The sequence below is a fragment of the Barbus barbus genome (assembly GCF_936440315.1).
Source record: "Barbus barbus genome assembly, chromosome: 1".
Lineage (NCBI taxonomy): Eukaryota > Metazoa > Chordata > Actinopteri > Cypriniformes > Cyprinidae > Barbus > Barbus barbus.
Genome location: NC_136729.1, coordinates 5726436 through 5739686, shown reverse-complemented (window position 1 = coordinate 5739686; position 13251 = coordinate 5726436). Strand labels below are relative to the sequence as shown.

At 36.6% G+C, this 13251-nt stretch overlaps 1 protein-coding gene across 1 annotated transcript; it reads left to right on the top strand.

Moving 5' to 3' along the window:
• Window positions 1–1471: 1471 nt before the first annotated feature.
• On the top strand, window positions 1472–12045 carry LOC306876523 (calretinin-like). The gene is made up of 11 exons (XM_079427788.1): window positions 1472–1653; window positions 3496–3566; window positions 3858–3947; window positions 6221–6301; window positions 7008–7064; window positions 7144–7221; window positions 7297–7352; window positions 7430–7469; window positions 9315–9368; window positions 9607–9678; window positions 11518–12045. Exons 1-11 carry the CDS (start codon window positions 1560–1562, stop codon window positions 11632–11634), a joined length of 810 nt encoding a protein of 269 aa, XP_079283914.1. The 5' UTR covers window positions 1472–1559; the 3' UTR covers window positions 11635–12045.
• Window positions 12046–13251: the final 1206 nt, after the last annotated feature.

Genomic DNA, 13251 nt, shown 5'->3' with positions numbered 1-13251 from the left:
GTAATGTGCTGTTTTGAGAATGTTGAACTGTGAATATCAGTCAATATGGGGTCAGTAAAAATTTATTTTCTTTTTTTAAAGAAATTAATACTTTTATCAAGCAAGGATGCTTTACAGTTGCATTAAAAACTTACGTTCTTACAAAATATTTCTATTTCAAATACATGCAATTTTGAAATTTTCTCAAAGAATGTTTAAAATATGTATAACAATTTCCACAAAAAATATTAAGCAGCACAACTGTTTTCAACATTGGTTAAAAAAAGTGTTTCTTGAGCACCAAATCAGCCAATTACAATAATTTCTGAAGGAAACTGTGAGATCGAAAACTGTACGAGTAATGGCTGTTGAAATTTCAGGTGTGACAACAAGAATAAATGATGATTAAGATTTATTAAAATAGAAAACTATTATTTTAGTTTTACTGTATTTTTAATCAAATAAATACAGATCTTTTTTCAAAAAACAATCTTACCGACCTTAGACTTCTGAACACGTTAACATCTTTTTCTTTTACATAATCTGTGCCAACCTTCTTGTTTGCTTCTTTTTAATCTCTTAAATGCTTCTTCTCTCATTCGACCTCTCTGTCTTTAAGTGCATAAGTGCAGTTCCAAGGGGCTCGCCAGCATATCCTTCTGCAGGTTGTCTCATCACTAATACAAATAATAGCATACAGGATTACAACAGGCTTCTCAAAGGTAATCATGAAGAAGTGCTGCATAGAAACCATTCACCAACTCGCCAGGATCAGTAGTCCTTGAGTCCAAACTGCTGATATAAGTAGAGTAAGTGTGTGAGATTGATTGGTAATTGGCAGAAATTACATTTCGTTTATTACTGAGATTGCTGTTTATTGCTTGTTATGGTGTATTCCTGTCCATTTTGCCTTTGCAGTTTCTCCTGTCATCTTGTGATCCCAGTGCTTTCCCAAACTAATTCTGTTTCTGACTCATTTTCTCTTTTTTCCCTATAAATAGATTGATGCATTCATTGGTTAAGATGATAAAAAGGGGGGATGGTGGGCAGGAAATGAAAATCCCTGCAGCCCCTATAGATTCATAAAACACACTAACATTATTGTAATGCTACTAAACTAGTTTTATCTGACATATTCAGGAGCTTAAGTTATGGACATAAAGGAGCTTATCTATCTATCTATCTATCCATCTATCTATCTATCTATCCATCTATCCATCTATCTATCTATCCATCCATCTATCCATCTATCTATATCTGCTTTGGGCAAGCATAATACTCATCAATGTATTTTTACATTTAGGATTTGTGAACATTTGAATTAATTTTCATAATCCTGGTGTGATGCTCCTAGAGTACGGAACTGAATGAACACGCCTGCTGAAGCTGCTTTTAAACGCGCTATATGATGCCGTCTATTGGTGAGTGTATGAACTGCAGACTTCAGCAGTTACGGAGGGGGTTAAAAACGGCCGTCTCTGTCAGACTATTTGCAGTGACTCGCATAGGAGTAGAGGAGTGCTTCAAATACAGGATACTTGTTTCTTTGAAAAAAAAGAGGGGAGAGAAACACGATAGATATGGCGAATAAAGCACCAGAACCCCTTCCTTTGCACCTGGTGGAACTCACTGCTTCGCAGTTTCTCGACATCTGGAATAAATTCGATGCTGATGGTGAGTGAATCGTCCCGGGACGAAAAGCGTCCTTAGTTTAGTCCTACATCGGAGGCTATTACTTGTCCAAAGTGATTTTTGTATTACATTTGATTTATGTCTACAATGAATTAAACTTTAATTTACATTAAATATATTCTCTATATTTTATGATTAAATATGAAAGCAAAGTTTAATTGTAATAATAAAAAAATATCTAAGCAATAACCTAATTTACTATGTAAAATATGTTTATAGAAGAGTCTCTCCACCACTTCATATAGTGATAGAGAAGTAGCCTACTGTTTCTGCAGTATGCTATTCTTGTCCAAAATTAAACTTTTTTAAAGAGATGCATGAAATATTATTATTATTAGGCCTGTTATTTGAATTTCTGATCTGTTTTGAGTGATAAAAGCATTTATGACATGATATTTCTTTGCAGTACCGCACATAGCCTACATGTAACCTATGTTTTTATTAAAAAATGTTATGTTGGTTTCCTCTTAAATTCATTGAGTTACGTTTAAAAATGAAAAAGTGAATGCAAGTAGCCTACATGAGCAGCTTGGCCGTTGCCACGTTCGCTTTTTTATAATCTTGTTTCTCATAAAGTCTTTTTTTGAATATTATGGACAAACGTAGTTTGGGATTGTTTTGAAAGTTGAGAATTGTTATGCATATGCTTACTTGTTACTCGTTTTGAACTATTTGTTTGTTTTGCGGGATCTGGCAACAGTGATCTAGCGGGACGCTAACGCAAGTGCAATCCTCAGGCAATGTGCAATGCAGTTTTATGCACAGCCTATTCTTGAATTATTCAAGGGAATTGAAAAGGCGCCAGTGGGATGATTGCCTGCTATCGCCCTGTTAACTTCTTTCAGCGTTAGGCACGCGTTTTCTCAGCTCAGTAAATTGTGTTGGCATTATTGATTTCCATTCCCTGGAATGGAATCTTTCCTTGCAATTGATTTATGTGTCAGCGTTTGAGAGACTATGAAGATGAAAAGTTATGGGCGGGGATTTTGAGAGTCCTGCTAGAAAAAAAAAAGAAAAAAAATGACGTAAACCAGCCTAAAATGGTTTTCTGTTCTCAGTTGGTTTAAGCTGGTCTTAAATAGTTTTAGCTGGCCTCCCACTTTGGTCTTCCTTTGGTCAAGCTGGTCTCTCAGCGTTCAAATGGATTAACTGGTCTCCCAGCCTGACCTCCGGAATGCTAAGTGGCCAGCTAAGACCAGCAAACCATCTGGTTTAGGCTAGTTTGGAAATGACATATAGCCTATGGAATGTCAGATGTCCATCAAAAGTTGTTACAGACACCCAAAGCTAGTTTTCTGGACTTAGATGGTTTAAGATGGTCTTTCTGCCTGACCAGCTAAAGAAAGTGTCCAGAACTCTCTAAAACCAGTCTGGCAAGGATGGGAGACCCACCAAGACAACCAAACGATCTTAGGTTAGTTTTTAGCCTAAGATTGAAAACACTGAAACATCGGCATTAGTTATTCTTTAACAACCATTATCAATATTAATAAAGGTTAAAATTAACTAAATAATTAAAAAAAGAGCTGTGTATAAAATGCAATATTTTTCCCTGTATAAGCCAGGCATTGTTTCTGAGGAATATATGGATAAAAAATAAAATCCCTTTGTAGCTCATTGATTTATCTATAATCTGCATTTTGTCCTTCAGCAGTTTAAATCAACAAGACAAGAACTAGTATTAGATCCTCATTTCATTAATATAGGGAGACTGATTGTCAAGTTGCATCAGAGAATGTGAGTTGAGCTGCACCTGTGTGTCTTGGATGTTCATTTAAACTCATAATTTAATTAATGAATTTAAATTCTTCTTTTAATTTCTAGGAAATGGCTGCATTGAAGGGAAGGAACTGGAAAATTTCATTCGTGAGCTCGAGCTAGCTAGGAAAAGTGCGGTGAGTCATATACAGTATTGTGTATGTTCATTAATTATGTTAAAAACATCAGCTGCAGCTGTACTTGATAAGTGGTGATCTGAATGTCACATAAGAACTGCAGAACGAGATGTCTAGTCTAATCTAACTTAATGCACATGCCATCTGAGCTGCTATATTCTAATGTCAATGCAGTTCTGGTTTTAAATATTTTTATACATAAAGTGACACTTCTGTTGAACTAGCTATTTGAAAACAAATAGTTTTGAATTGTGCTGTTGTTCATGTCAGACGTGTTTGGTTGGTTTTCAGGATCCTTCAGATTCCTCATTCAAAGACAGGATGAAAGAGTTTATGCAAAAATTCGATGAGAACGGTGATGGGAAGATTGAGATGTCAGAGGTAAATTTTCACGGCTGGACTACAGTCACAGCAATGGTTTGAAGCTCTGGAGAGAGAACATTCTGCAGAACCATTCTTTGAGATTCATGGAACACCAGGAAGAAATAGAAAGAGGACAATGAGGGCAGATTAGGGCTTGAAGGAGAGGGCAGAAGGTGGCATCTATCGAGGAGATGATGGAATGATGAAGGGTGGGGGGCGGTGAGAGGAATGAGTGGAGGGAGAGATGGATGAAGAGGGAGGAAGAGGATGGTGGGGACGTCCATCATGATGACGGCACGAATGAATGGATAAAATGATTTATGCTGGAAGAAACCCTCACTAATCCAGTCATAGAGGCCACATGAACATATGAACTCCTTCCTTCCTCCAATTAAAGTCAATCTGCTTTGGTTATGAAGCTATTACCTTTTTTGGCTGGTATGTTGTTTTTGAATGTTGTTAGTGGTGGTACATTTCTTTCCCTTGACCTGTTTTATAAGTCCCATATGGCTTAGTAGAAGTAAAATGGTTTTGAAAAGATGATAGGAGCCTTTCCACGGAGCAGATTAAAGCTTACTTAGTTGGAGATCATGCAGTTAATGCAGAAGGGAGGTGGTTATATACAAATCATCTGCATCGCACAAATCTCACTGTATTAGAAATTATAAATGACTATGAAGAAAATCCTCCTGGTTGTGGTACATAGAATAACTCACCAAAGTTTGGATGTTCACTGTTTTTCAGACAATTTTCCTGTTTTCAGTCTAGTACAAAATCTCAAACATGCTGCTATATCTTGAAAGCTGGCAGGATGTCAGCAGCTCATTTAGACCACTTTTTCAAGGCTTGTATGAGTCAATGATCTGTTCTTCTGTGTGCAGTGTGTGAATCTAAGCTGGAACCGCAGATTAGCCATGTTGGGATTGTCATGTCTGTCATCTTCTGCTTTCCGGCTTTTTAGGGTTTTCTGCTCGACTTTGTCAGAAAGATAGAGCATATCTTTAAAAGTAGGTTTTTCATTCTTACTGGTATGAACTAGAATCATTTGATTTTAGTATCTGTTAACAGAGGAACAGAAATCAACAGAATAGAGATGTTCGCTTTTTACAGGAAGCAAATTTATTGTATTGAAATGCAGTAAATACACAAACAAAATAAATCAAAGATAGCAGTAGATAGGCAAAGACATTTATAATGGTACAAAAGATTTCGGTTTTCACTACAGTTCACTACTATTCACTACATTTTTCAGCACAACTGTTTTTTTAGCATTAAATCAGCATATTAGGATGATTTCTGAAGGATCGTGTGACACTGAAGACTGGAGTAATGATGCTGAAAATTCAGCTTTGCCATGACATGAATAAATTACATTTTAAAATATATTAAAACAGAAAACAGTTATTTTAAACTGTAATACTATTTCCCAATATTACTGCTTTTACTGTATTTTTGATGCAGCCTTGGTGAGCATATAAGAGACTTCCCAAAACATTAAAAAATCTGACTGTACTTAAGAACCTGTAGTCAATCCAGTGTTAGGGTTTATGTTGACTATGGATGCATTTATGCATTCTGTTGAACTCGAATGTCTCTTTTTATGATCTGTAAATGTTTCAGATATAGAATAAGCATTGCATGATCATGACACATCCTTAAATCGAACAAAACTTCAGATCGATTGTAAGGCTTAAAAAGTACTTTTTGCTACATAGACAGAAGGTGATCCTCCAGGCCCAGGTTTGTGTGTCAGAGCACTCAGAGGTGGAACTTGACGTAGACAGATGGTTTCAGAGCTTTTCCGACTTTTCGTTTTGGTACGGTTTAGTGTCCCGTCAGCAGTTCAGCAATGATGAGCTCCTCTGTTGAGGCCGGAAAAGATAACCGAGAGCATACACTCTCTTCTTTAGCCAGGCAGATAGGCTTTATACACAGGCATCAACTCAGACAGCAGCGCTTGGTCGATTGTGTAGCAAGAAGGGATGCTTTGGATAAGAGCTTTGTGCTCCACTGTGCAGCTGTCCATGGTGCTGAAATCCCTTTCAGAATGAGTCTAAATGTAGTGTTTAGGAAAAGAAAACTTATTTAGTTTTCAGTATATTTAATGTTTATGTTATTAATATATTTTACTCACTTTATATTATATAATATATCTATATAAAATGTAACATTTAATTTTTTATTATAAGATATTTAATTAAGTGAGAAGTACCACATTATTTATTTTGTTTTAACAGTATTTTTACAACATTGATGATGACAATAATTCTTTCTGTCTTCATCTTTTTCAGCTGGCCCAAATCCTGCCCACAGAGGAGAATTTTCTTTTATGCTTCAGACAGTTTGTGGGATCCAGTGCAGAGTTTATGGCAGTATGTAACAGTGATTATTTTTTTGCCGTATCTTATTTGAATTGATATCGACTGTCAACTCTCTGTGCATATCAGTAATTTGACTGACATGATTAATAACAATTATTAACGACGTACTGTAAAAATTAAATATTTTTCAGTAGCCGAGGTGCCTTTGTGTGCATCTGAGTGAAAGAAAAACAGAGAGAAAGCTAAAAAATGCTATTTGCAGTAGGTTATCCATTATGAATGGCCTGCAATGCATAAAGGAACACAGCGTGTATATGTGTGAGTAACTGGGTTAATGGAGGTTCATTTGTACAACATGGTGATTTAGTAAATAATACAAACATGTTCATTCTTTTGAACATCTGAATTGTAGAAGAGGAGAGACTTTTCAGAAGTGTGGACATGATAAAGGCATTTTGCTAGCATTTCAGAGGAAATCACACACACACACACACATGCTATACAATAATGCACACCATAACACACATCCTAGTAAATCATGGCAGGTTTTTCCTTCACTTTAGATCAGCTCACCAGTAAGTCCAAATACCAAATTCACTGGTTTAATCAAGATAACATAATCACATAGATCATAGATCAGAACAATTTTGATTGAAACCCTGTCTGTTTCACCTTTGCAGGGCACAGGATCTATATATATATATATATACGTGTGGGAATTGTGGAGGTGTCTTAAAGCTATTGTTTCACTTTTCAGGCATGGAGAAAATATGATACTGACCGTAGTGGATACATTGAAGCCAATGAACTGAAGGTATAACTCGATAGGTCACACAGAACTTCCAATAGCTATTATAGATCCATTACTAAATAAAATCATTTCTTTTCCCCAGGGCTTTCTCTCAGATCTGCTGAAGAAAGCAAACAGACATTATGATGACAAGAAACTGAATGAATATACACATACCATAGTGAGTAGACACACACAATTCACACACAACCACACACATACACAGCCACTCTTTAATTTGTGCTTTTTTCTGCAGCTTAAAATGTTTGACCTGAATGGTGATGGGAAACTGGGATTGTCTGAGATGGCTAGGTGAGAAGGCCTCTGTGTGAATTGAAATGAATGCATATTAATACAATATTTTATCAAATGTTATTTTGCGTCTTCAGACTGCTTCCTGTGCAGGAGAATTTTCTGCTCAAGTTTCAGGTAAGATCAAGCAGTGTTCATAATGTTAGATTCAATTCAACTTTATTGCCATTGTGCAGAGTACAAGGAAAGTATTCCTGCAGCTCAGAACAGCAGAGAGTAAGAATAAGATTATGGGTTTGATCCAGCGAATGTATGAACTGATTATGTCTGTCATTTCCAGGGAATGCAAAGTTTTTTTGTTTGATTAGTTATGTAAATGTAAGTATAAAGTCAATGAAAAACAAGAGTGCAAATACTAATATTACAAATTGACCAGTGAGGAACAAATGCCAGTAAACTCACTGTAGATCACTGTAGCAATAAACAACATGGTGTATATAGACAGAATGTGCTTTAGAATAATACTGTGTAAAACAGAGTTCACCTTTATATTTTTTAGCACTTTATACAAAAGGGATTGTTTGAAAGCAGCTTCATAGTATTAAACAGGAAAGTAGTCAATGATGCACACTTCTAAAATGAGGCAAATTGGTTAGTTTAGTTTAGTTCAATAACTGTGAAAAATTAATTATGAAACTATTTCAATTCAGCATTAAGCAGCTCTTGTCTATATTCAGTTTGAGTCAGTTCAATGTTGATTCAATTCAGTTCAATAATAGAGACGATGTTGCAAAATTCATGAATTATGAACAAACTGAATTCAGCTGTAAAGCAGAAACCAGTGTCATTCAGTTCAAGTTTTGAAAACTGTGATATACTAGAAGCTGGCAATTGTTTGCAGTTACAGTAGAATCGCAGTAGCTTAGAGTCAGAGCTGAAGAAAAATAGATTCGATTTGCAATATGGCAAGAGTTTCTTTTTTTAGAGCAGTAGATCAGATGCATGTTTTGTGCTAAAATCATGTAGAAAACACAGATGAATGTGTATTTGGGTACACAGGTTTATTTGTGTGTGTGTTTGTACTGTATGTGTGTTTATAGGTTTTGTCTGTGTATGAACTTGATGGCAGATTGGTAACTGATTTCTGCCACAGAGCATGGGTTGATAGGGATTACTTCAATCCTACTATAGTTACGATAATCTCCATAGATTATTCTTGAACCTGGAGATGTAATGATCTGACCCAGTCTCCCCACATTCACTGGGTGCTCTCTCTCTCTCTTTATTTTTCTGTCTTTTTTTTTCTTCCTCATCAAAACAACAGAAAATAGGTTAAGACTGGAAGAATGTTCTGTTTAGTCTCATAGCATGATCAGGGTCAAAATTCGGTGACCAAGATGTCCTTTGCTATTTCAGTCATGAAAAAGATTATATATATTCATAAAAGGGTATTATTCTATAGCCAGACATTTTACTAAAAATATGTTTTGCAATATTTAAGTATATTTATTTATATTATATTTAATAATATATATGAATAATATTTAATAAATATTAAATTATAATAATAAAATGCTGACTAAAAATTGTAAACCGATATAATAGAATAAAAATCAATGCTTTTGAGATATGACTTGAATATTGTTAATGTCATTACTGGAATTCTGTATTGCACAACGCCATTTTCTAAATTACTTTTATGTGCAATATTTGGCAGGAATGCATCACATTATTATATTATATTGACATGTTTACAAATGGTATGCATGTTTTTTTAATTGATTTATTTTTACAGTAGCAATGATGCTTTATGTTGCTGCACTGTTCCGTTGTAATCCAAAGGATTAGAAGGGTTATTTTCCAGTTATGAATATTTAAACGCTCAAAATCAAATCTGAAGTCAAATTAATATTAGACTATAACCCTCGACAGACATTGTCTTTTGCGCAAACACACACACACACACACACACACACACATGCCTTGAGCATAAACTAATATCTCTTTCTTTTTCATCATCAGAATATCAAAATATCTGCTGAAGAATTTGAAGCAATCTTCACCTATTATGATAAGGTCAGATAATGGGTATATTTCTTAAGTTTGTGTCCTTGTTCATTTGTTTTGTGTTGTGGGTTAGTTATCCACACATGACCATACCATGTGTACATTACGGAGATGTATTTTTCTTGTCAGTTTTCAAAGATTTATTCTTCATAAGTGTTATGTCAGATATTAAATACACTCTTAGAAAATGTCTTTTTAATATGTTTATGATTTAGGATGTATGAAAACCTTTTTTTTCTCTCAACAGGATGGAAATGGTTACATTGATGAACAGGAACTGGATGCACTGCTGAGAGACCTCTACCAAAAACATAAAATGGTAACTTGATGTTAGTTGGGAATGTAGCATTCTGTTAAGTCTTTTTATTGAAATTGTGGCACAAAAGCTGCATCTGGAGCTGCATATACAGTCATGGCCAAAAATATCGGTACCCTTGATCCCCTTGACCCTATGATCAAAGAAGGCTGTGAAAATTAATCTGCATTGTTAATACTTTTGATCTTTTATTTAAAAAATTCACAAAAATTAACCTTTCATTGGATAATAAGAATTTAAAATGGGGAGAAATATCATTATGAAATAAATGTTTTTCTCTAATACGCATTGGCCACAATTAACAGCACCCTTTTATTCAATACTTTTTGAAACCTCCATTTGTCAGTTTAACAGCTCTAAATGTTCTCCTATCATGCCTGATGAGGTTAGAGAACACCTGACAAGAGATCAGAGACCATTCCTTCATCCAGAATCTCTCCAGATCCTTTAGATTCCCAGCTCTATGACGGTGCTTCTTCTCTTCAGTTCACCTCACTCATTTTCTTCAGGGTTCAGGTCAGAGGACTGGAATGGCCAGCAGAAGCTTGGTTTTGTGCCCAGTGACCCATTTTTGTGTTGTTTTTAAGGTTTGTGTTTGGATTATCGTACGGTTGGAAGTACACCCCTCACATTTTTGTAAATATTTTATTATATCTTTTCATGTGACAACACTGAAGAAATGACACTTAGCTACAATGTAAAGTAGTGAGTGTACAGCTTGTATAACAGAGTAAATTTGCTGTCCCCTCAAAATAACTCAACACACAGCCATTAATGTCTAAACCGCTGGCCACAAAAGTGAGTACACCCCTAAGTGAAAATGTCCAAATTGGGCCTAATTAGCCATTTTCTCTTCCCAGTGTCATGTGACTCGTTAGTGTTACAAAACCTCAGCTGTGAATGGGGAGCAGATGTATTAAATTTGGTGTTATTGCTCTCACTCTCTCATACTGGTCACTGGAAGTTCAACATGGCACCTCATGGCAAAGAACTCTCTGAGGATCTGAAGAAAATAATTGTTGCTCTACATAAAGATGGTGTAGGCTATAAGAAGATTGCCAAGACCCTGAAACTGAGCTGCAGCACGGTGGCCAAGACCATACAGCGGTTTAACAGGACAGGTTCCACTCAGAACAGGCCTCGCCATGGTCGACCAAAGAAGTTGAGTGCACGTGCTCAGCGTCATATCCAGAGGTTGTGTTTGGGAAATAGACGTATGAGTGCTCCCAGCATTGCTGCAGAAGTTGAATGGGTGGGGGGTCAGCCTGTCAGTGCTCAGACCATACGCCGCACACGGCATCAAAGTACAAAGACAATTGTGACTTGCCTACAGTCAAGCATGGTGGTGAGAGTGTCATGGTCTAGGGCTGCATGAGTGCTGCCGGCACTGGGGAGCTACAGTTCATTGAGGGAACCATGAATGCCAACATGTACTGTGACATACTGAAGCAGAGACTGGGCTGCAGGGCAGTATTCCAACATGATAACGACCCCAAACACACCTCCAAGACAACCACTGCCTTGCTAAAGAAGCTGAGGGTAAAGGTGATGGACTGGCCAAGCATGTCTCCATCTGTGGGGCATCCTCAAATGGAAATAGGAGGAGCGCAAGGTCTCTAACATCCACCAGATCCGTGATGTCGTCATGGAGGAGTGGAAGAGGACTCCAGTGGCAACCTGTGAAGCTCTGGTGAACTCCATGCCCAAGAGGGTTAAGGCAGTGCTGGAAAATAATGGTGGCCACACAAAATATTGACACTTTGGGCCCAATTTGGACATTTACAATTGTAGAAATAATTGTATGAAATTTACTAGCTCTACTGTATGTGTGTCCTTCTTTAGGTTGTTGACCCTCAAAACCTGTCTAGCTCAAAGAAGAGCATCATGGCGTTGTCTGACGGAGGAAAGCTGTTCCGCACAGAGCTGGAGATTGTGTTATGCAAGGATCCGTCAGTGTGAACTCTCACTTCCATCACCCACCCCAATATAGCCAAAGCAGGTGCATGTGGTGACTCTGTTCCACCTCTTATCCTGTCAAAGTTAATCAGCATCCACAACGTACCCCTCCCTCCATGGCATGCTTTTCCCAAAGATATGGCTTCTCGATGTGTGCATCTCTTGCTTGTCTTTTTTATGTCAAAACATGACGTTGTGGTATAATAATGGATATTCTATTGCTTGTACCAAATCTTCAATTCGGGGTTGTTACTTTATGAATGCAGCCTGCTCTCTCTCCATTCTTCTCTCTCTCTCTTTACAATCTCTCTCATATCTCCTTTTTTGTTCCTAGCAAGACTGTAGACTGTTCTGTTTTGCCAACACTGCTAAAAGAATTATTGAAATAAAGATCAGATAATACATTTACCTTCTAAACCATACTGTATTTCTGCTTTAAAGGATCTTTCTAGCTTTTTCTTTAAATAAAGGACCATTTCCATATTTTCAGGTTATATTATGCAAGATTAATTCCCCTAATTTAATTATGGCTTTAACTGTTTAGAGGCAGATAACAGTAATAACAGGCACCTATTATCGTTGTTCGGATGTGCCATCTTCTCAGGCGCACTGTGATCTCATTTTCCATTTAGATAAATCCAAACGCGGCTAACTTATCTTCGTGGGCCTGCAAGTAAAGGCCCGCATCTTCAAGCCAAAGCGAGCGCCATAGCACAATGAAGTGTTTAGAGCTTATCTTTTTCATTTTCATGGTACGAATGTTCTTTGTGCTTCATTAATCTCTGATACAGGATAGAACAGGAAAAGGATTGTGGTGATGCAGACAGTTTTCTTGGCTTCAGTTGCTCAGTTTCACCCTGAATATCTTCCACAAAATTGTTATGCTTGTCCTGTTGGGATCACGTGCATTTTATTATTTTTTTTGAGAGGAGAGGGCAAACCTTGGAAACCTTCCTGCAAGTTTATTCCACTAACATTGATTCAACCTTCATTCAGAATGATCTGATCTTCAGTAATGTTTTCAAAACGGTAGCAAACAAAAACATTAGCCTATTTATACATTGTTCATGGAATGTTTTGTAAACATTTTAGTTGGATATTCATCTAAAATTATTTAAATTCTTTTAGAATGTTCAGAGAAGATTCAAAAGCAACGTCCTCATAAAAATGTCGAAACTATCAAATAGAATATTACCTTAAAAAAAAAAAAATACATTTCATAATTTACGAGAATGTAAGCTAGGCCTACGTTCTTAGAACAAATTTGTGTTGGTCGTCAATCCAACTATTAAATAGATGCAGAAACTAAAGATGTTTTCATACTGCCGATCATGTGATATTGTTTCATGATTTTTGTTTTGTGACAGTTGTGATAGTTGCTCTGCCACTTTATGACTAGCTGTGCTACAAGACCTTGCGCAGTCTGGGAAAGCCATCAATTAAATATCAGCACTCTCATATATTTTTTAACAAGAGTGATTCAAATAAGACTTCGCTCTGTATAGCCCAGCTCCCAAAAAAACAGCATGCGGACTTTAGACGCCTCTAGAGCACTCCAGAGAGATAAAGCACTCAGGACTGAAGCAGCACACTACAGAGATCTGTGGAAACTGATGGAAC